Source organism: Phyllobates terribilis, unplaced genomic scaffold (assembly GCF_046119375.1).
Source record: "Phyllobates terribilis strain yellow unplaced genomic scaffold, ASM4611937v1 Scaffold_4__5_contigs__length_816908805, whole genome shotgun sequence".
Classification (NCBI taxonomy): Eukaryota; Metazoa; Chordata; class Amphibia; order Anura; family Dendrobatidae; genus Phyllobates; species Phyllobates terribilis.
The window spans coordinates 710,700,304-710,723,302 of record NW_027362764.1 but is presented as its reverse complement, the minus strand read 5'-3'; the positions used below and the strand labels follow the sequence as shown (position 1 = coordinate 710,723,302).

At 46.0% G+C, this 22,999-nt stretch overlaps 1 protein-coding gene across 2 annotated transcripts; it reads left to right on the top strand.

The window, feature by feature from the left end:
* Nucleotides 1-1,530: 1,530 nt before the first annotated feature.
* Nucleotides 1,531-22,704, top strand: PLEKHF2 (pleckstrin homology and FYVE domain containing 2). 2 transcript variants are annotated; one of them, XM_073679651.1, is made up of 2 exons: nt 1,531-1,708; nt 16,429-22,704. In XM_073679651.1, exon 2 carries the CDS (start codon nt 16,442-16,444, stop codon nt 17,183-17,185), a length of 744 nt encoding a protein of 247 aa, XP_073535752.1. In that variant the 5' UTR covers nt 1,531-1,708; nt 16,429-16,441; the 3' UTR covers nt 17,186-22,704. The 2 variants fall into 2 exon arrangements, with proteins under 2 accessions (XP_073535752.1, XP_073535753.1); XM_073679652.1 differs by lacking the exon at nt 1,531-1,708 and adding an exon at nt 6,608-6,792.
* The last annotated feature ends 295 nt before the right edge of the window (nt 22,705-22,999 follow it).

The following is a 22,999-nucleotide window of genomic DNA, read 5'->3' as shown; positions in this document are numbered from 1 at the left end:
CTTACCCCATGTGCAGGGCATCGCAGTAGCTTAGGTGTCCATAGTTACGTCATATAGTGACAGAGAGATCTTAGTGGTTGTAACCATGGATACCTAAGCTACTGCAATGCCCTGCACATGGGGTAAGTGACATAGCGAATCAGAAGAACTATACTACATGCGCGCCTCTTGAGAAAGACCAGTGAAACGCGCATTGAGGCACGTTTGCACCACCGCTTCACCCCCGTGTTGCCGCTGGCAAGCTTAGGGCTTTCTTCAGCTTGGTGAGTTCCATGAGCTTATGGATACAGGGATTACTCTTTGACCGAAACTATGATTGCTCTGGATAGAGCTTAACCTGGCTAGAATGATAAACCTAATTTGTGTACTTTGTTATATTTTCCATCATTGCATGCATGTACATATGTGGTGAGCCCTGTGTCTCCATGTGACGTCACGGAGTCTGGCACTTTGCACCCAGAGTCCCGCTATTTATGATGTACTATTGAATGTATTTTTATATATTATTCTTCTATTAATAACCAATTTTTGTATGCCTTGTACTCATGTCTCCTCCAGTTTTTCTATGCTTGTCTGAATAGGCAATCTTCTTGCCATGGTCAGGTGAATTCGACCAGGTACCATGGCTTGCTCAATAATATGAAGTGGGCCATCATTTGTTAATTTCTAATTGGAGGTATGTGCTAATATTATTATTACACCTACTACATATTGGTATAGGATCTTGGAGATAGGAATACCCCTTTAAATTGATGTCTTCCTATGACACCCCGCCATGGGCAGCAGACCCCTGGCTGGTATGGTAACCTTTTGGCATCCAGTTATGGGGGTGAATGGCCGTTGTTGAGCAGCACTCGCACTATGTAATTCACCGATAGTAGAAAATGGTTAAATAGCGTCAATCGTCACGTCAAAGTGCACTGAGACTATGACCTGGTTTATTCCGCACAGTGGGATCCTTGTAAGATACAAACGTCTCCGGCTCGGTACAATTACATCCAGAACAAACTTGTATAGGTTTTTTTTACACATTTTACTACTTTTGAAAAACTTTGTAAAAAACTAATGAGGAGTTCTTGTCGTGTTGTGAGATCAATGCAGCAGTCGGGGGTGTGGGTTGTGGTTTTTATGGTGCTATTTGGGGGGCACAACCAGCACGGGACCCTTGGAGTTCAGCTGGTTGCCAGGGTGGCTGTTCTGTCCCTTTGGGGGTCTTTTCTGGGTTTTGTATATTTTCAGTGGTCTGTTGTCACTTTCGGGTGTGATAATTGTGTCATGTGCTTAACTCTGCCCCGTAGACTCCTCCAGGAGCAGCTGCAGCCCTGGGTGTGACGGCAGAGTGTCACTGCCCCCATCACCGCCCCCACTATGGCACCGCCTGCTCGGACTTTATTACCTAACCGCCCTCCCGCCAGTCCGCCGCCCCCTGTGCGCACGGTGCGGTCACAGTCTGACAGGACGGCGGCCCGGGCTCCGCGGCTGCGCATTGGTGGCTGCACAGTAAGGGGGCGGGGCCGGGTCACCGCTCTTCCCGCTGAGCTGTGGGCGGGGCGCGGGCACACGTGACCAGAGGAGTGGCCGCTCCCGGGAGTCCTAGTCTGCGGTGTGTAATCCGGGCTCTCCGCGTCTCTCCCCGGTGCAGGAGACGCTGCCCTGAAATCCGCGGGATCCTAGCGGTGGTCACCGGAGCGTCTGGGCGCAGCCTCGGGTAAGTTGTGGAGGCAGGAAGAGGCGCCGTGTGCCGCCCGCTGCGGGCGCTGCAACTTTCAGCTCTTGGGTGGCCATGTTATCGTGACGTCTTCTGGGTCACAACTTCTCTGGACTGCTGGAATATCGGCCGATTGTCGCTTGATGCCGATCGTCCGCCTTCCAATAACGCCGTGCACTTGTATTATTGTTATCCGGCAGCGTCTGTTGTTATTTGTGTTCGGTGTTACTCTGGGAAATGATTGGGAAGCGACTGCCTTATTATTGTCCCTTGTTACTTATAGGGTGTCCTCAGGACATGTTACTCGGGGGGCCCCCTGTATGTTATGTGGGGGGGCCCCCTCTCCCCATTCTCCTCTATGGGAGCTCCCGGCTTCTCCTCTGTTCTCAGAGCCCCCCATGGAAGTGGATGGAGACAGCAGAGTGTGTCCGGTCCCCCTGCACTCCCGGGCAGCGAGTGATCCCACATTGGGATCCCCGGATATCACATTACGGTGGCCCCTGTGTCATATACTGACCACCTCCCTGCAGGAGGGGTTTTCCAGTGCCGCTTATATCCGCGTCGGAGGTGAGTGATGGGGAGAAGACCCCCCCCCCCCCTATACCGGCCAAGGCGCGTCTGTGGCCTATAATAATGGACAGGATAGATGTGCTGCTCCCACTGATCATACATGCATCTCGGCCCGTATACGGGGTTGTTACATCATTGGCACCGCTCACCCCCTATGTGGAAGCCGGATAAGTCACAGTGGCTGATTATAGAGGAAATTATTAACCCCCACCCTCAGATGATTACAAGCTGTAAAGAGAACTTGTCACTACATTCATCCTGCCCAAATAATGAGCAGCAAGAATCTGAGCCCGGGGACAGGATGGCGGCCACATATGGGTCACTCCAGAGAAAGCAGATGGAAGAGTCAGGGGGAATGTAGGGGGAAGACCTGACCAGTCTGACACCTTGGTGACACTCACTGCTCCGGCTGGTTGACAGATCTCTATGTAGACATGAGAAGGAGCTGTCAATCACCTGGAGTTGGGCAAGGAGAAGCCGGCGGGGGGGCTGCATTGGACAACTCTGGTCTCCCCACAGACCCGATTAATCATATGCGATGTATTAAAGTCACCTTTCCTTTTTTTGTCTTGTGATATTTGTTGATGTTTTTTGCATCAAATAATGCGCGCTGTTCATGAATTTGGCAAAAACAAAATGCTCTTTATTTTTGTCCTTGACCAGCTATGGCAACTTTTTAGCACCAAAAGTCACAAATCCTGAGACTGTCCGGCTGAAAAGGACGGGCCGTGTCCTGGAGCTCCTCGGCTCTAGTTCGGGCTTCCCGGTCGGCTCCGGATCTCCCTCCGGTGTGAGCAGATGCATCTGGATTTGTGACATTTTTCTGCACATTTTTGTTTTGCAGCCACATAAGGAAATAAAAATCCAACCCTTAGTTATTGCTAGACCTTGTCACGGTCGACTGCAGAGAGACACCACAACAGGTGTGTAACTGTCAGGAGCTGACTGCAGTTTATTGCGGCCGCCTCCTCGCACGCACCGTTCATATAGCATTACATACGCTGTTTTTATTATGCATTTCTTTGAGCCAAAGACGGAAGTGGAAACAAAACTCAGAAGAATCAGTCTTTCCTCTTTACTTTTCCTTCCTTTTTGTATCTACTCCTGGCACAAATAACTGCATCAGAGCTGTAGGTTGTGACTCTATCCCATGTCGTTGTTCACACTGGGTGGATATGCTGCGGAGTCACCATCCAAATTTGTTGGGAAAAAAAAGTGGATGTGATTTTTACAAATGTTATCCACTCACTGCAAAGTGTCTAAAAGAAGTAACCTCTTTCTTCAGGCGGCGTCATGTGGAGGCCTCTAGCTCTTTTATGGTTGAAATCATAGGAAAAAGACACTGGCAGCGGCGCTGCAAAAAAGGACGGCAAAATCATCAGCGAAGACGTTCCCGGGCGAAAAAAAACCCACTGACTTTTTAGTAAAACCGTTTCGCCTGGAAAGGCATTTTAAAGACGTGGGCACATGCCCTTAGGGTAGGTTCAAACTGAGTGGGTTTTTTTTCTTTCAGTTTTTAAAATAAAAACTGTCCAAACAAAAGTCTGGGTTTTTAGCTCTAAAAACTAATGAGGGAAACTGTGTGAACACAACCTGGGTAGTAATCTGTCATAGCTTGGGCTTGGTCCCTGAGGGTCACAATTATGTACCCAAAAGCTCTCCATAATACAGCGTGCAATAGAACATGCCATTGTACCCACTGAAATGGTATGTTCATGGGGGCTACATCTATAGTGCCCACTACAGTGGCATGTTCATGGGGGCTACATCTATAGTGCCCACTACAGTGGCATGTTCATGGGGGCTACATCTATAGTGCCCACTACAGTGGCATGTTCATGGGGGCTACATCTATAGTGCCCACTGCAGTGGCATGTTCATGGGGGCTACATCTATAGTGCCCACTACAGTGGCATGTTCATGGGGGCTACATCTATAGTGCCCACTACAGTGGCATGTTCATGGGGGCTACATCTATAGTGCCCACTACAGTGGCATGTTCATGGGGGCTACATCTATAGTGCCCACTACAGTGGCATGTTCATGGGGGCTACATCTATAGTGCCCACTACAGTGGCATGTTCATGGGGGCTACATCTATAGTGCCCACTACAGTGGCACGTTCATGGGGGCTACATCTATAGTGCCCACTACAGTGGCACGTTCATGGGGGCTACGTCTATAGTGCCCACTACAGTGGCACGTTCATGGGGGCTACGTCTATAGTGCCCACTACACTGGCACGTTCATGGGGGCTACGTCTATAGTGCCCACTACACTGGCACGTTCTCGGGAACTACGTCTATAGTGCCCACTGTACACTGGCACCTTCTCTGGAACTACGTCTATAGTGCCCACTGTACACTGGCACCTTCTCGGGAACTACGTCTATAGTGCCCACTGTACACTGGCACCTTCTCGGGAACTACGTCTATAGTGCCCACTGCACACTGGCACGTTCTCGGGAACTACGTCTGTAGTGCCCACTGCACACTGGCACGTTCTCGGGGGGGCTACATCTGTAGTGCCCACTGTGGTGGCACGTTCACGGGGGGGGGGGGGGGGGGCTACGTCTGTAGTGCCCACTGTGGTGGCACGTTCACGGGGGGGGGGGGGCTACGTCTGTAGTGCCCACTGTGGTGGCACGTTCACGGGGGGGGGGGGGCTACGTCTGTAGTGCCCACTGTGGTGGCTCGTTCACGGGGGGGGGGGGGGGCTACGTCTGTAGTGCCCACTGAGGTGGCTCTTTCACGGGGGGGGGGGTGGGCTACGTCTGTAGTGCCCACTGTGGTGGCACGTTCACGGGGGGGGGGCTACGTCTGTAGTGCCCACTGTGGTGGCACGTTCACGGGGGGGGCTACGTCTGTAGTGCCCACTGGTAAAGTGCTCGGCTCGATTGAGTGTTCACCTGTTTTCATCAGGGAGAGAGAAGAAAACAGAAGGATCAACTGTTGCAATCCCAATGGCCGATCATTCTGTTCTTTGACATAATCTGTCGGGACAGTCAGGACATCCCCATACACATCAGATGGTCAGCCGCCGCTCATCTAAGGTATGTGGTGACCTTTAGGCCAAATTAATACTTATAGCTGCTATATTATTCAGTCCATGATGCCTCCGCAATGTTGTTCCCGACCTTAGGTCTCCTGACCTGAACTAACAGGCTCACCTATTCCTATCAGGCTGTTATTTTGGGTCAGCAGACTGTCGGGCCAGTAAATAATAAGATGTGGACCTGGAAAGGTGGCAGCCACAAGAACTGAACAGATCAGTGCAAGCAATAAGTCCACAACGGAAATCCTGTACCATTGTGCCCACCAGAGAACCCGCTATGTCGCAGCTCCCAGTAGGTAGTTTATTAATTTTTCGGCTTTCTTCCTGCCGTGCATTACACCACGGCATCAGTTTACCTGCACTCTTGCTAAATTTAAGGCAATATTGTCTGACTGGTTTCCTCTATTGCTCTCTACACGTTGCACTTAGCCCCGGGACCAGCGAGCCGTGTCAGCCGGGTAATGTCACTTTTATTGCTGCAGGTTTGCTTCTAGCTTTAGATAACCTAATACAGTTTTATAGATGAGCTTATAAGGGTCACGTCTGGTGAATGATTACATGCAGTATGTCAGCGCTGGCTCCTCCACGTCTCCATCTGTCACTGCTGTCTAATGTGATATGTTTGTGCAGAAGCAGCTGAGAGGTGTGCGCGGTCCGGCTCCCCGTCTGCTGCTCACCGAGCTTTTCTCCTGCTCCCCCAACATCGAAATGATTTGTTTTGTTTTTTTATAGCCTAAGATATTTATGACGGCTGATCGCTGCTACTTGTCTTTCAAAATATTCCAACGAAGTAGGAGGGCCTATTAAATGCAATACTTCAATCTAAAGCAATCCAATCATGAAATACGAAGTATAGATGCAAATGAAAACACTACTTATTTAAATTTTTTAAAACAGTCAGTAAAAGCCCATTACTAAAAAGGAGAAGTAAATAGAAGGATCCCACAGTTAGTAGGTTGGAGGTATCATCCAACAAGGTAGTAGACAAGTATAAGCACATCCAGGAGTAATGTAGAGGCATGGGAAGCCTGTCCCTATGGGGGGAGGTCCGGTCCAATGGGCATTGCTGGTCTTAGTCCGACGCCTCCCTTCTTCTTGTGATGCCATCCTCCTCCTCTGCTGCTTTGTGTGGATGACACTTCCTACTTCATCCACACAGTCTCCCCGGCATCGCGCTCCTGCGCAGGCATACGGCTCTGCCCTGACGAGGGCAGAGCAAAGTACTGCAGTGTGCAGGTGCCAGGAAAGGTCAAGGAGCCTCCGGCGCCTGTACACTGCAGTTCTGTACTCTGCCCTCGTCAGGGTAGAGACGTATGCCTGCGCAGGAGTGCGATGCCAGGGACACTGTGTCTGACGGAGGGACGCATCATCCACACTAAGCACATAAGAATGACAGCGTAGAAAGAAGGGAGGTGCCGGACCAAGACCAGCGATGCCCATCGGACTGGCCCTCCCCGCAGGTGATTAAATTGTTTTGCATACAGTCATTTCTTGATTTTTGGGGTGTCTAAACTGGCTGTCAGTCACCCAATAATCGAGCCGAGCGCTCATTCGTTAGGTGAAATGATTTTTAGACTTGCTTAAAAATCACTGGTTCTTGACAATGATCAATTGATTTGTGCACATACAAGTACGATTGTCCTGTCCCAACAGGCCAGTAAATTGGCCGCTGGTCGGCTTAGATAAGTGGTCATTTAGTAGCCATGGTTGGCCAGGGGAAATTCAGTTTAAGGCTAAGGTCACACATTCAGTATTTGTAAGCTAAAATCACAAGTGGAACAATCAGAGGAAAAGTATAATAGAAACACGTCACCACTACTGCATTTATCACCCACTCCTGGTTTTGGTTGCAAATACTGATGTCAAATACTGACCAAATACTGAACGTGTGAATGTAGCCTAAGACCTCCATTCACATTAGACTGTCTCCTGCACCTGCTGATATCGACTGGTTTGGCTACTGCCGAACATGTCAGTCCGCTGCTCTCTCATAGAGAACACAGGAGCACTCGGCCGAATGAGCGTCCTTGTGTACGGGAGAGAAAGGTCTGAGATCAGCCGAAGCATTGTTCAGCCAACAGCCATTTACTTTATTTATTTTACTCACTTATACAGCTAATTCCACAGCGCTTTACAGACATCATCATCACTGTCCCCATTGGGGCTCACAATCTACATTCTCTATCAGTATGTCTTTGGAATGTGGGAGGAACCGGAGAACCCGGAGGAAACTCACGCAGACACGGGGAGAACATACAAACTCCTTGCAGATGTTGTCCTTGGTGGGATATGAGCCCACCCAAGGACTCATATCCTTGGTGGGCACTAGAGATGAGCGAACCCGAACTTAAAAGATTGTGGTTTGTACCGGACTGTTGGTGTCTGGTGCTAAACGCCGAATACAGATTTCTCCCGGAAGTCCGTTGCAGAGAGAGAGAGAATTTTTTTTCAGATCCAAAATTCGGGTCTCCATTGTTTTCAGTGAGGTTTGGGTTCTGGTTCGAGTACAGTTCTGGTACCTGAACTGAACTTTGGACTAAAGATCGAGTTTGGTACCTTAACCCGAATTTCCATGTTCATCCCTACCCAGGACTGCTAACCACTGAGCCACCGTGCTGCCCATCTAAGGTGTGCGGTTCTGACCATGCAATTTTTATTGGTTCCAGCTAATTTGAACATGCCTTTTTGCTATTATTAACCCATGGAAACATGCTGGAGAATACAGAAAGAATGAGGAAATTACTAGTTTGAGTTGATCAGATTCATGCCGGCATAAAAATGTATATATTATATTTTTGGTGGGGACAGCGTACGATCAACTTGTATCAGTTATCATTGGCTGGTGAATATAGGCCACTAAATAAGCACTGATCGACCTGTATATAGTCATTGATGCTCACCAACGGGCCTACATCGGCCAATCTAAATGGGCCATTATGCTGGGAATACTTATGAACTCACTGTCCTTTGACCAAGTGTGTTTGAAATATAGGCTTACATGTGTCTAAATTCAACATGCGCCTCCTGAAAGTCATTGTCTGGTCCTGCCTAAATTAGTGGGTTCAGCCGACTGTTACGAAATGTGTTTTACTAAGTAGAAATTGTTCCTTTCTGGCGTCACTTGTGTGACGACATCTTACCAGTGGAGCGTGAACGCGGCTTTCTCGTCACCACGGGCCGCATTTTTGCTGGTTTAGGTGCCGGATGCACATGTGGGGTCCGGGACGGTGGACGCCTGATCGGCTCAGAAGAAATACCGATGTAAATCTCTGCCCTTACCGCTGCCATCAGTAGCGTAAATGCACAGTCACTTTTTTTTTTTCACTCATCTTAATTCTGTATTTAATGAAACATATAAATGTTATGGAAACTGTCAATAGGAGGACAGTGGAAATATCTGACCTCTGGGACCCCCACTAATTCCCAGACCACCCTACAGAACAGAGCACGCTCACCGCCGCCCCATTCATTCTCTATGGGACCTCAGAGACAGCTGAGCAGTCATTCCCCTTAAAGAGAACCCTTCACCAAACTTACATGTTGAACTGAACACAGTCATTTTTTTTTTAATTTTGCCTCTCCTTTGCAGAAACATTAGCAAAGTATTGACACATAATGACTTCACTTTTGTTAAAGTGGTATTCCCATCGCCAAGATCCTATTCCAATATGTAGCGAGTGTAGTAATATTAGCAAATACCTCCAATTAGAAATGTAGTATAGTTCTTCTGATTAGGTATGTCACTTAACCCTTGTGCTGGGCATTGCAGTAGCTTAAGTATCCATGGTTGTGACCACTAACTAACTATCACTATATGAGTAGTTGTAACTATGGATACCTAAGCTACTGCAATGCCCTGCGCATAGCATAGGGTAAGTGACATAGCTAATCAGAATAACTATACTACATATCTAATTAAAGGTATTTGCTAATATTTTTATTATTACACCTACTATACATTGGGATAGGATGTTGGAGATGGGAACATACATTTAAGTCCAAGTGGGTGTTATTAGGTAGCATCTGATACAAGAAGAAGTGCACACTCCCATTGAAAAACACCCACATAGACTGTACTAAACATGTCTCCTGATGTGCCACTACTTTGATTGCTAATATCTCCGCAAAGGAGAGTACAACCACTGTTATATTCTGTGTGCAACTCAATGTAAAAAAAAATTCGGAGAACAGACAAAAGTTTTTTTTCCACCTAATCTGAGAGCAGCATGATGAAGGGGCAGAGACCCTGATTCCAGCAATGCGTCTCTTACTAGGCAGCTGGCTATAGTTTTGATAAAATCATTTTTATCAGCAGGAGATTATCACTAGAGGACCTGATAAACCTGCTGCCATGTATTCCTCCATATTCATTAGCTCTGTGTAACCCCGCCCCCACCACTGATTAACAGCTTTCTGCCTATGCACAGTGTACATAGGCAGATTTCTATCAGTGGTGTGGGCGGGGTTATACAGAGCTCTGCAGCAGGAAAAACTGATTTTATCAAAACTGCAGCAAGCAGCCCAGCAAGTGATACATCGCTGGAATCAGGGTCTGTGCCCCTTCATCATGCTGCTCTTATATTATTTGGTGCAAACCTCCCAAAAGATTCCCTTTTTAAATGTAATGTTGCAGTCTTCATGTTGCAAGACACATCGTTGTGTAGTCTATAGGGAAACTGTCCTGGGTGCTACACGAGGTGGTGGTGGGGCTGCTTGTATTTTAGTAATTACTTCTTCACCTCAACGTAACAATTCTGCAGTGTCTTTAATTAGAACTTGGGCCATTCCTTTGTTCTTTCTGGAAATGTATAGGATCGCTTGTTACCCTAAGCCACTAGAAGGAGCAGCGTGTCCGTCTGCAGGTCCATATTAGATGGGCCGCCATGCGGTTCAGCGGATGCCATTTAATAGAACATTCCCACATCACTAGTTCAGAGTTTTATTAAAGTTTTCCCCGGTGTTTTGTGAGTTTCTGGGTTTCGTTCATGGGATTTGCATCCAGTATCAGTATCCACTGTGTTTATTTTAACCATTTCTCAACATGGCAATTCCCCGTAACTTTTTTTTTATTTTTCAGGCAACACAGCCTTTAAAGGGCGGGATGAGTTGTAGGTTTGAGTGACGCAGTTCATTTTACCATGTGATGTACTGGAAAATACGCAAATTTTTGGGGTTTTGTTTTTACAGCATTCATTATGCAGTAAATTTGATCTGACAATATAATTCTCCAGGAAAAAAAAATATTAGATTAGATTATATAATATATTATATTTTATATTCTATTAGGGCAGGGATGTCAAAATTAAACATGCAGTGGCAAAATGAAAAACTTGGACAAAGTCGTGGGCCAACCAGTATGCAGTATAATGGGCCCCACATAGTCCCCCATGCAGAATAATGGGCCCTGCATAGGAGTGGTGGTTTTGATGTCGGGGGCCAGATTTGGGGATTTGAACCTTCAGTTGTCTGATCACTTAGGGCAGGGGTCCTCAAACTTTTTAAACAGGGGGCCAGTTCACAGTCCCTCAGACCATTGGAGGGCCGGAATATAGTTTTTAAAAAAAACTATGAACAAATTCCTATGCACACTGCACATATCTTATTTTGTAGTAAAAAAAAACAATACAGGAACAAATACAATATTTAAAATGAAGAACAAGTAAAGTTAAATCAACCGGTATTTCAATAGGTAGGTAACTGTACCCAATAGGCAGCATAGGTCCTCAATAGGCAGGTAAATGTCCCCAATAGGCAGCATAGGTCCTCAATAGGCAGGTAAATATCCCCAATAGGCAGCATAGGTCCTCAATGGGCAGGTAAATGTCCCCAATAGGCAGGTAAATGTCCCCAATAGGCAGCATAGGTCCCCAATAGGCAGGTAAATGTCCCCAATAGGCAGGTAAATGTCCCCAATAGGCAGCATAGGTTCCCAATAGGCAGGTAAATGTTCCCAATAGGCAACATAGGTCCCCAATAGGCAGGTAAATGTTCCCAATAGTCAACATAGGTCCCCAATAGGCAGGTAAATGTCCCAAATAGGCAGCATAGGTCCCCAATAGGCAGGTAAATATCCACAATAGGCAAGTAAATGTCCCCAATAGGCAGGCGGATTCCCCCTTATAATGCCCTATGCAGGCTGTCCCCCCCCCCCCCCCCTTATTATGCCCCATGCAGGATTTCCCTTTCTCCCACCATATAATGCCCCGTGCAAGATATCACTCCCCTGTCTTTATAATGCCCCATTCAGGATGTCACCCCCCCCCCCCCCCCCCATATAATGACCCATGCAGGATATCACTCCCCTGTCTTTATAATGCCCCATGCTGGATGTCACGCCCCCCCCCCATATAATGCCCCATGCAGGATGTCACCCCTCCCCCATATAATGACCCATTCAGGATATCACTCCCCCGTCTTTATAATGCCCCATTCAGGATGTCACCCCCCCCATATAATGCCCCATGCTGGATGTCACCCCCCCATATAATGACCCATGCAGGATATCACTCCCCTGTCTTTATAATGCCCCATTCAGGATGTCACCCCCCCCCCCCCATATAATGCCCCATTCAGGATGTCACCCCCCCATATAATGCCCCATTCAGGATGTCATCACCCCCATATAATGACCCATGCAGGATATCACTCCCCCTTATAATGCCCCATGCTGGATGTCACCCCCCCCCCATATAATGCCCCATGCTGGATGTCACCCCCCCTTATAATGCCCCATTCAGGATGTCACACCCCCCCCCCCCCCCCATATAATGCCACATGCAGGATGTCACCCCTAATATTATGTCCCATGCCTCCATACATTAAAAAAAAAAAAAAAAATACTCACCTCCCTCCTTGCCTGCTGCCGCTGCTCAGGTCTGTACTCCAGCGTCTCCGGCGTTTTCCCGCTCTGCACTGCCTGTGACGGCTCAGGGGAGGGCGCGGTGTAAAGACGTCACCGCACCCTCTGACCTGAGACGTCACAGGGAGCGCAGACCAGGAAGACAGCGGATCTGCAGAGGCACGGGGAGAGGTAAGTATCCGGCTGCCGGGGCTCTGAGAAACCAGGGAGAAGGGCGGGCGCTGACACCGCTCCCCTCTGCCCACAGCCCGGCGGGCCGGATAAAAATCCTCCGCGGGCCGCATGTGGCCCGCGGGTCTTAGTTTGATGACCCCTGACTTAGGGTATGTGCGCACTGTCCGGAGCCTGCTGCAGTCCCAACACAGCGGAATTTGCATAAAATGATCGGCACCATATTCTTTCTTTTTTTTGACATGTAGACTTTCCTCATAGAGGTTAGGTCTATGGAGAAAGGCTGTCTGCGGACCCACAAGAGAAATTGGCATGCTACGGTCTGGAAAAACGCGCCGCATGTCAGTTTCCGCGGGTGTGCCACAGATGCATAGTGTACATGGGATTTCTACAAATCCCATCCTCTATGCTGTAACATCTGGTCGCTGCAAGTTTGGTGCTGCATAAGTCTGCAGCGTCAAACCCGCAGCAACTCCGGATCGTGGGCACATAGCCTTATGCTACATTCTGCAATACCATAATATTGCAGAATATAGCACAAATCACGGTCTCCTATGAATCTCAGGCACTGGCTGGTTTTCAGCAGCGCACTGTCATGACAGCCACTGTTGTCATCAACAGATACCAAGCGGTCATGGCTATTTTTGTACATCAATGAATGCTTTTTGGAGCTAAATAAAGAGATTTGGAAAAAAAGTGGGACATCGCTTTAACCCTTGTATTACCGTCAGAACTGGGGTGAGTATATTGGTTTATTTAAATGAGTAAAGAATGTCTGTTGTATTTCAGATAAAGTGCTTTACTCTGTGCATGTGTTTATTTAACTCTTTACTTTAATTAGTTTTAGTAATGAAAGGGTCTGATTGACACATTGTCATCACTAAACAAAAGAGCTAGGTGTCAGCTAATCCCATAAACACAATCTCATTAGCATTCCCACTCATGTCATTTCTGGGGCAGCTGAGAGCTGCTATTTTTAGCCTAGGAAGGTGGCATTAAGCCAACATGTTCCCTGGCTATTAATAACAGCTCTCAGCTGTTTCATTAGCCGCTATGTCCCCACGATCAGCAACCAGCAGAGCTTTGGATGCAGCGTATTTTTGCTGCGTCCAAAACGCTGTGTTCTAATGTCGCACTTTTGTTGTCAATACATGCGGAACCAACGCATATAATGACACTTCAATCAGTCAAAATCTGCAGCGGTGACTAGCGACTCCACTACAGAAATTGACATGCTGTGGGTGAGTTTGGGGTACGTGGCCACGATCAGGAGCCGCTGCAGGTTTGATGCTGCGTGTTTATGCAGCGTCAAACCTACAGTGTCTAGATGTAACAGCATAGTGGATGTTATTTCTAGAAATCCCATGTCCTCTATGCGTGCATCTGAGACTGCAGAAAACCCGCGGAAACTGACATGCGGCACGTCTTTCAGGACCACAGCATGTCAAATTCTCTTGTAAAGTCGCTAGTCTCCGCAAAAGAAATTTGACCACTAGAATGTATTGAATGCGGTAAATCCACATGGTTCAGTGAACCATGTGGATTTACCTGCATTCAATAGAATGGAGTGTTTTGGACACGGCAAAGATATGCTGCGTCCAAAGTGCTGTTACGTCCGGATTGTGGGAACATGGGCTAAAATTAATAAAATGGTGTGGGCTCCCGCGTCCTTTTCATAACCAGCAGAGGGAAAGCAGACAGCTGGGAGCTGATATTAGTAGCCTGGGAAGAGACCATTAGCCAAAAATGTTCCCTAGCTATTAATAACAGCCCACAGCTGTTTGCTTAGCGTTTACTGGCTAGATTACAGGGGGACCCCGCCAAAAAAATTGACATAGGGTCCCCATATAAAATCTAACCAGAAAAGGCTAAGCAGACAGCTGCTGGCTGATATTCATAGCCAGGGAAGGAGCCATGGATACTAGCCCCCTCCGCAGCTAATACCAACTCTCAGCAGTCCCAGAAATGGTGCATCCATAAGATGCGCTAATTCTGGCGCTTAGCCCCCGCTCTTCCCACTGCAGTGTAGCATTGGCGAGTGGGGTAATAAGCTTGGGGTTCATGTCAGTCTTGTATTGGCGGCTGACATGAAGCCCAGTTTAGTAATGGAGGGCGTCCATAAAACGCTCCCATTACTAACCGCGTAGTAAGGTTTTTGACGCCTTTTCAATAAAAACACTGCCAGAATAAAGTCTTTTATTGAAATAAAATTCCACACGGTTTTAATAATTTATTTAAAAATAAACACTGTATACTCCCCTAACGCCTATTCCCTGAATCCCTCGTCTCCTGTAATAAAATAAAAGACAACCATATCCCTCACCTGTCCGCCGTCATGACGTAATCCCAGTATGCCACGGCGATCCGGGTCACTTCTACAGCATCCACATCAGCAATCAGCTGTAGAAGACAGCACTATACACTGACAGGAGTGTAATCACTCCTGTCAGTGTACATCGCTGTGCTGCTGGCTGAGTTCATCAGCTGGAGATCAGCTGATCAGCCCCGGTGACCTCATTTGCTGCATCAGTGTTGTGTGGGAAAATTCCCACATAGCACCGGTGCCGTAAAGTGAGGTCCCGGAGCTCTCGGCTGATCCTCAGCGATCAAACTCCTGTCGGTGTATTGCCGGGTGATCAGGTTGCTGTGGGACATCGGGAGGACGGTGGACAGGTGAGAATAAGGGTTTTTTATTTTAATATAGGATTTTACTTTTTTTCTTTTTTTTTTTTTAAACTCCGCGCCCAGACGCCAGCTGAGGAGACTACTTCTCCCCTCAGCTGCGCCTGCTCCTCTGTTATCAGCGGGAGCGACGGTCGGATGATGGGAGGAGTAGTCTTCCCCGGGTACCATTCTTTGTGCGTTTTTGTGGCATTTTTGACTCATTCACTTGAGTGAGTCAGTCAAATATGCAGCAAACATCCGCAGCAAATCCGCAAATATATTTATACCTGCGTTTTTGCTGCGGATTTGACCGACTCAATTCAAGTCAATGGGTGAAAAAACGCTGCAGATTTAAGCGCAATGACAATCCTGCCAGGAGAATTCCTGATCATGTGCACTGCATTTCAGGATTGTCATTGCATTAGCTGGCACATGGATTACCTAGTGGTTTTGGTGCATTTCTGATCAGAAAAAAACGCATCAAAAATGCATAGTGTGCACACAACAATTTTTAGACACCGCTGTGTTGTTCCTGAAGCTTTTTCTTTGGCGGCTTGGTTCTGTTTGCGGCTGCCTTTCCATTGCCATTTTTTCTTCTTCTTCCATTATATATGTATGTTTTGATGTTGAATTGCATATGTTCATTCTTTTTAGCATTTTGTTGAGCAGTTTTTTTTCTAGTTGAGTTTGAGTTGACCCACCTGAAAAAAACGTGTCCAAATGCCCTAACACAGCCGTCTTCTCCCAGGAAAGATGCGAGCTCAGATTTGCCAAGCCTAGTTGCTCACCAGGTTTTACTGCTCATAGAGAAATTAATGGAAAAAACATGAACGGCTGCCTCTTCCGTGGCTTCGGCGCAAGACAGGCCTCCGATAGATCCTGTCCGTAGATGTACAAGATGGACATATCCTGTTAAAGGGCTTGTTTCATGTTCTGTTTTCAGGAGCACACCGCTCCTCTGCCTCCTGGCTTCCTGCTTGCCGCATGGCGGTGTGCTTCTGAAGATTACAAATTCGGGCTGGCGGTACGGTTGCCCTGATGGCAAGAACTGTGCACCCACCCATTCTGCTAGCGGAAGCAACCGTGCCTCTGCAACATAGGAAAATTGCAGAATATGCAGCCTTATGTCCAGCTTCAGAGAAATGCTTGCTTGTAAGAGTTGAACCAAACTAAAGTATGTGACCCCTGTACTCCAAAATCACATTAACAGCAATGTTCATCCATTAGGTTTCCTAAAACAAAGGTCAGAGTAGAATATTTCATTGGGAGTGGGGTTGGTTATGTTTCCGATATCCTCTTCAGACATCTTCCTTCACTCTGGAGGACCCTGCCGCCTGTTAATGTGGCTGAAGAACGCTCTTTGTAAAAACTGACAGATTTTTATTTTCTTCCCCCATTTTAGATCTGCGGAGAAGATGGTTGATCGTCTAGCAAACAGTGAAGCAAATGCAAGGCGTATAAATGTAGTTGAAAGCTGCTTCGGCACAGCCGGTCAACCCCTGGCCATCGATGGCCGGGTTCTGATCGGAGAAGGCGTCTTAACGAAACTCTGCAGAAAGAAACCAAAAGCGAGGCAGTTCTTCCTGTTCAATGACATTCTGGTGTACGGAAATATCGTTATCCAGAAGAAGAAGTACAACAAGCAGCACATAATCCCCCTGGAGAATGTCACCATTGACTCCATCCAGGACGAGGGAGATCTGCGGAACGGGTGGCTCATCAAAACCCCCACCAAATCATTTGCTGTTTACGCGGCCACAGCGACAGAAAAATCCGAATGGATGAACCACATCAATAAGTGCGTGTATGATTTAATTTCAAAAAGCGGGAAGACCCCAAATAACGAACATGCTGCCGTCTGGATCCCCGATTCTGAAGCCCCCACGTGTATGCGCTGCAAGAAAGTGAAGTTTACCCCTGTAAATCGGAGGCACCACTGCCGGAAATGTGGATTTGTTGTTTGCGGACCTTGTTCTGAGAAAAAGTTCCTTTTGCCGAACCAATCTTCTAAAGCCGTGCGGGTATGCGATTTCTGCTACGAACGTCTGTCTAATGGAGACTTGCCTGCCTGTCTGCCCGGCCGATCAGACTCTCTCTCCAGCTCCCCACAAATGTCTCATCAAATGTCCGATGACGACGACGATGACAGCAGTGACTGAGGGGACAACTACCACTCCTCTCCAGAAGGACTGGGAGAGGGAGGAAAAAAATGAAATTTGGCTGCTTTTACGGGGGAGCGCATATCCTGGTTTTCAGTTGACGGCCCCCAAATCAGTGATACTCCTTTTCCTGAGAATACTTACCTACACGTGCCTTGATACAACAATCATTTTGGTTCTTTCAAGGAAAACTTTATAATCTTTGTTCCTTTTTTGTTCTGCTTCTTCTCCACAGCGTGCAGATAGTTTTATAGAGATTTTCGGAACCTGTAAAATTAGCTTTTTTTGTGGGGGGGTTTAAATTCCTATTTAACGTCTATACTGATCTAAGGGTGATCGTGCGTTCAACGAATTTCTGCCACGTGCCTTGGGAAATGTTACTTCTGTACTTAACGGGGATTGCACCTTTTATACCTGGACCTGTTAGTTTGCTGTACTATCAGTTATCTCGGGAATCATGGCTGGATTTATACTTTTGCATTTTTTTACTGTTGTGGGTAAACTGTGAGGTTTTGTTTTAGAGCTGTCGAGTGGCGGTGGTATCAGCTGCACAGCACGTGGCGTGATGGATTGCGTTATGTGAACAGAGCCTTAAAGGAATTATCCAAAATTAAAAAAAAAATATATATATATGTTGGATAAATCCTTTATTAGCGCCACCATGTTCACAAGGGGCAGATTCTTCACCTAAATATCTGCTCTTTTTCTATTTTTTTTTTATTATTTTTGCTGCTAAATACGCCAAGTGTGGTATGCCATCTAAAACCTACAGCACAAGATTTGGAGGGGGATTTTTTTTTTCTTTGTTACATGGATTTGTACGGGAGCAGTAGAGCGGGAAAAAAATGCATGATAAACTCAAAAAAATAAATCCCTAATGAATGCCCAACAACTACTGCCTTTCCAGGTGAGGGAGAAGAGTGCGCTCTTTCAGCACAAAGGTCCCCATGCACACGGCGAGGTGCACGTAGCCGGTAAAGGAGCCTATGGCATGCCGACTGGTCTGCTGTACCGCCTTAAACTCTCAGTATGGCACCTTATTGGTGTGGCACCACTTTTGGAGATATCACTAATACGCGATCCAATCTTTTTTCGTTACAGTATGGGCAGATCTGCCGTATAATAATCCGTACAACATAGATCGGTAATACAGCCATGGGCATAAGGGAGGCTTATAAGCTGATTTTAAGCGTCTTTTTGCATAGCTGAGGGAGTTTCTCACTGCCATATCGGCCAGAAAACCGTGGTGGATTTATAGTCTTCCATTATATTTTCAGTCTTTGTCATCTTAAATACATTTTTTTTGTGTGGTTACTATATGGCGGCAGCATAAAGGGTTTCTTGATCTATTTTTCTATCAAATTTAAGCAATTTGTATAAGTGAGGCCTTTCCAAATAGAAGCAATCGATCGCTTTGGGGGTTTTGTATGTTTGTGGTATTGTATAGTTAGTAAATGCACAAAATACTGAGAACGACAATGATACAGAAAGTAATAGGTCTGAAGACGTTCACAACCAAAGACAGGCATTTTATACCCTAACACTTGATTTATTTGATGATAACTTCTTCCTGCAAAGGAAAAAGGTTGGATCTCTTAAAGGGGATCTTGTCAGAAGATTTTTGCTGTATACTCTGAGAGCAGCATGATGTAGGGGCAGAGACCCTGATTCCAGCGTCTTATTGCGCTGTCTGTTGTAGGTTCAGTAAAATCCAGTGTTGTATCAGCAGGAGATTATGACAAGAGGACTAACTGTCTCGTGCCTCCTAGTCCAACCACGCCCCCCACCACTGATTGGCACCTTTCTGCCAATCAGTGCTGTGGGTGGAGTTATTCAGTGTTCACATTTCTAGATCTGCAGCAGAGAAAACTGATCGTATCAAAACTACAGCAAGCAGCTCAGTAAGTGATATATCCCTGGAATCAGGGTCTCTGTCTCTACATTATACTGCTCTCACATTACATAGCAAAAACACGGTGACAATTTCCCTTTAAAAAGGGTTGCAGCAGACTATAAAAAGTCGTCTTCATCCCCAAATCGGCGCCACTCTGCCCCAAATGACGGCATGGGAATGAGCTGCAGCACCAGATACAAGAGTGGCGTTTTTGTTTTTTAGGGGAAAGATAAGACTCCTTTTCTCCAATCCCTCTTAAGTGTTGATAAGCACAGGCAATGCCCTAAAGATGATCAGAAGCCATTCACATTGTCCAAAGATCAGCCACTAGCACAGGTATAGGGGTTTATGAGCGTCCCCAAAGATGAACCCCCTTGTTTTAATTTATTTTGTTTGTCAAGCTTGTATGTCTTGTTTGGGCCTTTTCCATGTAACTGATGATACTCTAATAAAAGGAAAGTCTATGCGGTGATATCGCTGATGTATACTGCCATTTCGCTGAGCTAATAATATGACAACTATGCAAGCTGTAAAGTTCCCGAGCGTGCTGCCCTACCGGAAAGCTTTTACTGCACTCAGGTCTCCATTTATAACGTTGCTGCACTTGTCTTCTGGTACTCTGTTTCTTCCACTTTTAATTACTTAAGCCTTACTGACTATTTATTTTATTTTTTTTTATAGAGTGGTTGAAAATAATGAATAGAAAGCAGAAAGTACTCTAAAACAATAGAAACACGCAGTAATCATCTTTTCCATCTTCCACTGATATAAGCCTTGCTCTCTGGTGGTCCGCCAATCTTACAGGACACCGACCCAAGGCCATAGCTTTCACCAGCCGTGCTGCGGGCATCACCTCCCAAAACTGAGTCATGATACAAGTGAAGTCGGCACATGGGCATCTGATCCCGAGCTGCCAGTCGGTTGCCTTTCCTGGCATCATGGCTCGGCTCTATTCACAAAAAATGCTAAAGCCAACGGTTGGCTGCAGCGGTCTTCTAAATAAAGACCGCCGGGGTGGAGACACCGCTGCAGAGTATGTGCTGGTCTGGCAGAGGATTGAAGAGATGAGACTCCAGATAACCACTTATGGTGTATTCATAAATTTTTATATAGTTTATCAAAATACCTGAATCGCTTTACATCTTGTTTAAATTGTTAGTTTGAGCTTGTATCACAGACAAGAGCTGCGCTCATAATTCAGCGGGTTACTAGTTGTCACACATCTTTACTTCGCCTACTTTTACATTGAGTACAGCACAATGCCTGGTGTAGACTACAATTCCTAGTCTGCTTCTCCAGACTGTCACACAACAAGGGACACTGGAATACTTCCGCTGTGCTTAAAGGGGTTGTCCTGTCCAAACCGATAAGTCTGCAGTCTCTCTGTGTGACTACAGACTCATGAGTTCCCCCCAGCGCAGGCACTGTGCGCTGCGGGGATTCGCCGGTTTCTGAGCTGGGAACGTAAGTGATTTATGTGATATGCATACTCCATGGGTGCAGCCATCTAGTGGGCGAGCCTCGCGCTATGCACTTGTATGGTGCGAGGCTGCGCCCACTAGACGAGTTCTGCCCAGGAATATGCATATCGCATACATCACCGCCGTTCCTGGCTCAGAAACTGGTGAATCCTCAGTGCCTGCGCTGGGGGGATTCATAAGTCTGCAGTCACACAGAGTGACTGTAGACTTGTCGATTTAGATCGGACAACCCTTTTAAGCAGAATTGTGAATGCAGCTCTGGAATATGATACATGCTTGTAACTCCTGATCACTACTCCTGATGTGACAAAATGACTGTATAACATTTTTTTTTCTTCTAAATATTTTTGATAATGGTGATGAAATTGCTGGATTTCTAAAAACGCAGTATTATCAGTGTTCTGAAGCTAAAAGACCATCATCTGAATGGTGAGTGAAGCTGAAGTTTTATGATTTGCGGTGTGTGTGATCTTTCTGCTGCGCTGAGGAGGGTTTCTTTACTTTGCATATCTTTACAGTTTCCGTATTTGGCGTGCAGGTATCTGTTGCCTATCGGCATGTAGGATTTTCTATAGAAATAGATTTTTGCAGGAATTGGGTGACAGACTTCCTGCTTTTTTTTCTTCATTCGTCTTTATCTTTTATCCACCTTTTTAGAGGTTGTTTAGCTTTTTGGAGTTATTTATGAAGGTTTTGTTTCCAACATGTCCTAATAGAGAAAATGTCTTATCCCATGATAATTACAGTAAGGGGGTTGTGTTAGATTTGGGACCCTTTGATGGTACCTGCATCCTATAACTAATCTACAACACCCTTTATCATTTTTGCTTTGATGGTATGGTTTCAGCATAAATCACGGCTGGCCAAAATTGTAGCCTACCAGAAGGCAGGCTTGGGTTGTTTTTTCTTTTTTGTTGTCCCAACAATCCAAAAAGTTAGGCACCTGTAGCAATCAAATGGGGGTGCATTGAATACCTGGCTCGTGGGATTTGTCCATTACCATCTTCTGTCCATTACCATCTTCTGACCCTTGCCTGAAGAATGTCCCTTTCCATCCAGATCCATGATGGCTGCTTGCCTAAGAAACTATGCACTCTAGTATTTTTGTACTGTTCCTGAGCAGCCTTCCCAAGCTCATTCATTCTCCCATATCATCTTTATACAAATTGGGTAACAATCATCAGTCTTCTGTGCCTTATATGCCAGGTGGGCAGAGAATATGGGCGGATTAGGATGGTGGTCCATAGTAGGAGTCATTGGAAATTGAAAAATTGCGGATTTTAATGGTCTTCTAAGGTCCAACTTTAAGGGTATTTTCTTGAATATTCATACGAAGGATAGGTCAGTAATGTTTGATCAGCGGAGGACTGACCCACCTAGTACCCACACTTATGGAATTAGCTTGAAGGCCAATTCAAGGATAGATTAGTTATGGTCCATGAGACTATGAGGATTACATTCGGAGTGGATCTTTTCGACAGTCGTTTTTCCGCGGCATCATTTTCTTGACAGTGGAACCTGGCGTAAGTTGGTTGATTAGTAGTTGACCACCCGCGACTACCAAATCCTCTACTATTTCTAGGCATCTGCCCTAAAACATGTTCTGGTCCCCAGTTGAACCCTTGGGTAGACTACAGCTAGACTTCTGGTTCAAGGATGGATAACTTTTGGCACAACTTGGTATAACAGTCTGGGAATTTGACACTCTGGGTTACTTTGTACATACGGCGTCCCCTGCTATTCCGTAAGGGTAAGACTGATATGAATATCTTAGTGCTAATCCGCAAGGAAACTTTAATCCGCACTGTTTGGTGCAGATGTTTATTGGCATCTTCCATTTTTACTACTTTTTTTTTCTATGTTTTCTATGAAAATGTTTTAAAGACTACACTTATCAATTGCTGCAAAATGTGAAGTCATTAAAGAAATTTACTTTTTTTTTTTTTTTTTTTTTCTTATTTTTATTATTCCTTAGCCTGTATTTCTGGGTTGCTGTATTTTGGGTTCCACTTTCCTGTGTTGCCTTGAAGATCTTTCCTACAGATTATATTACTATATCTTGTGTAGCACTTTCCTAAAAGATTCAGTATTCTCCTTTTTACTGTATTTGGAATTTGTTTAAAATAAAACTTTTATAACTAGAATACTTTGTATTGCGTCTCCTTGTCCTTCACAAAGGTATACACGCGCACAGACTACAACCCACAAATGTGCAATATTTTTTTTTCGGTGTCCCCTCTCATAAGCATTCACACTAAAAGACATAAGATTTCAATCCTATGCAACTGTGAACCAGGAAAGGGTGCAGAACAGGCGACTGGTCAGACTGCGCAGTTTTGCTTACAATAGAAAGGGAAGGGCATAACAGACCTTTGAAACTATGGGAGCCAAAACTCAGGTAAGAGCTTCTTGTGACAAATCGAGAGCCTCTCCTAAAGC

What these genes read in the sequence shown, in the direction of transcription:
- PLEKHF2 (XM_073679651.1), top strand. Translation starts at nt 16,442, where the DNA reads ATGGTTGATCGTCTAGCAAACAGTGAAGCAAATGCAAGGCGTATAAAT.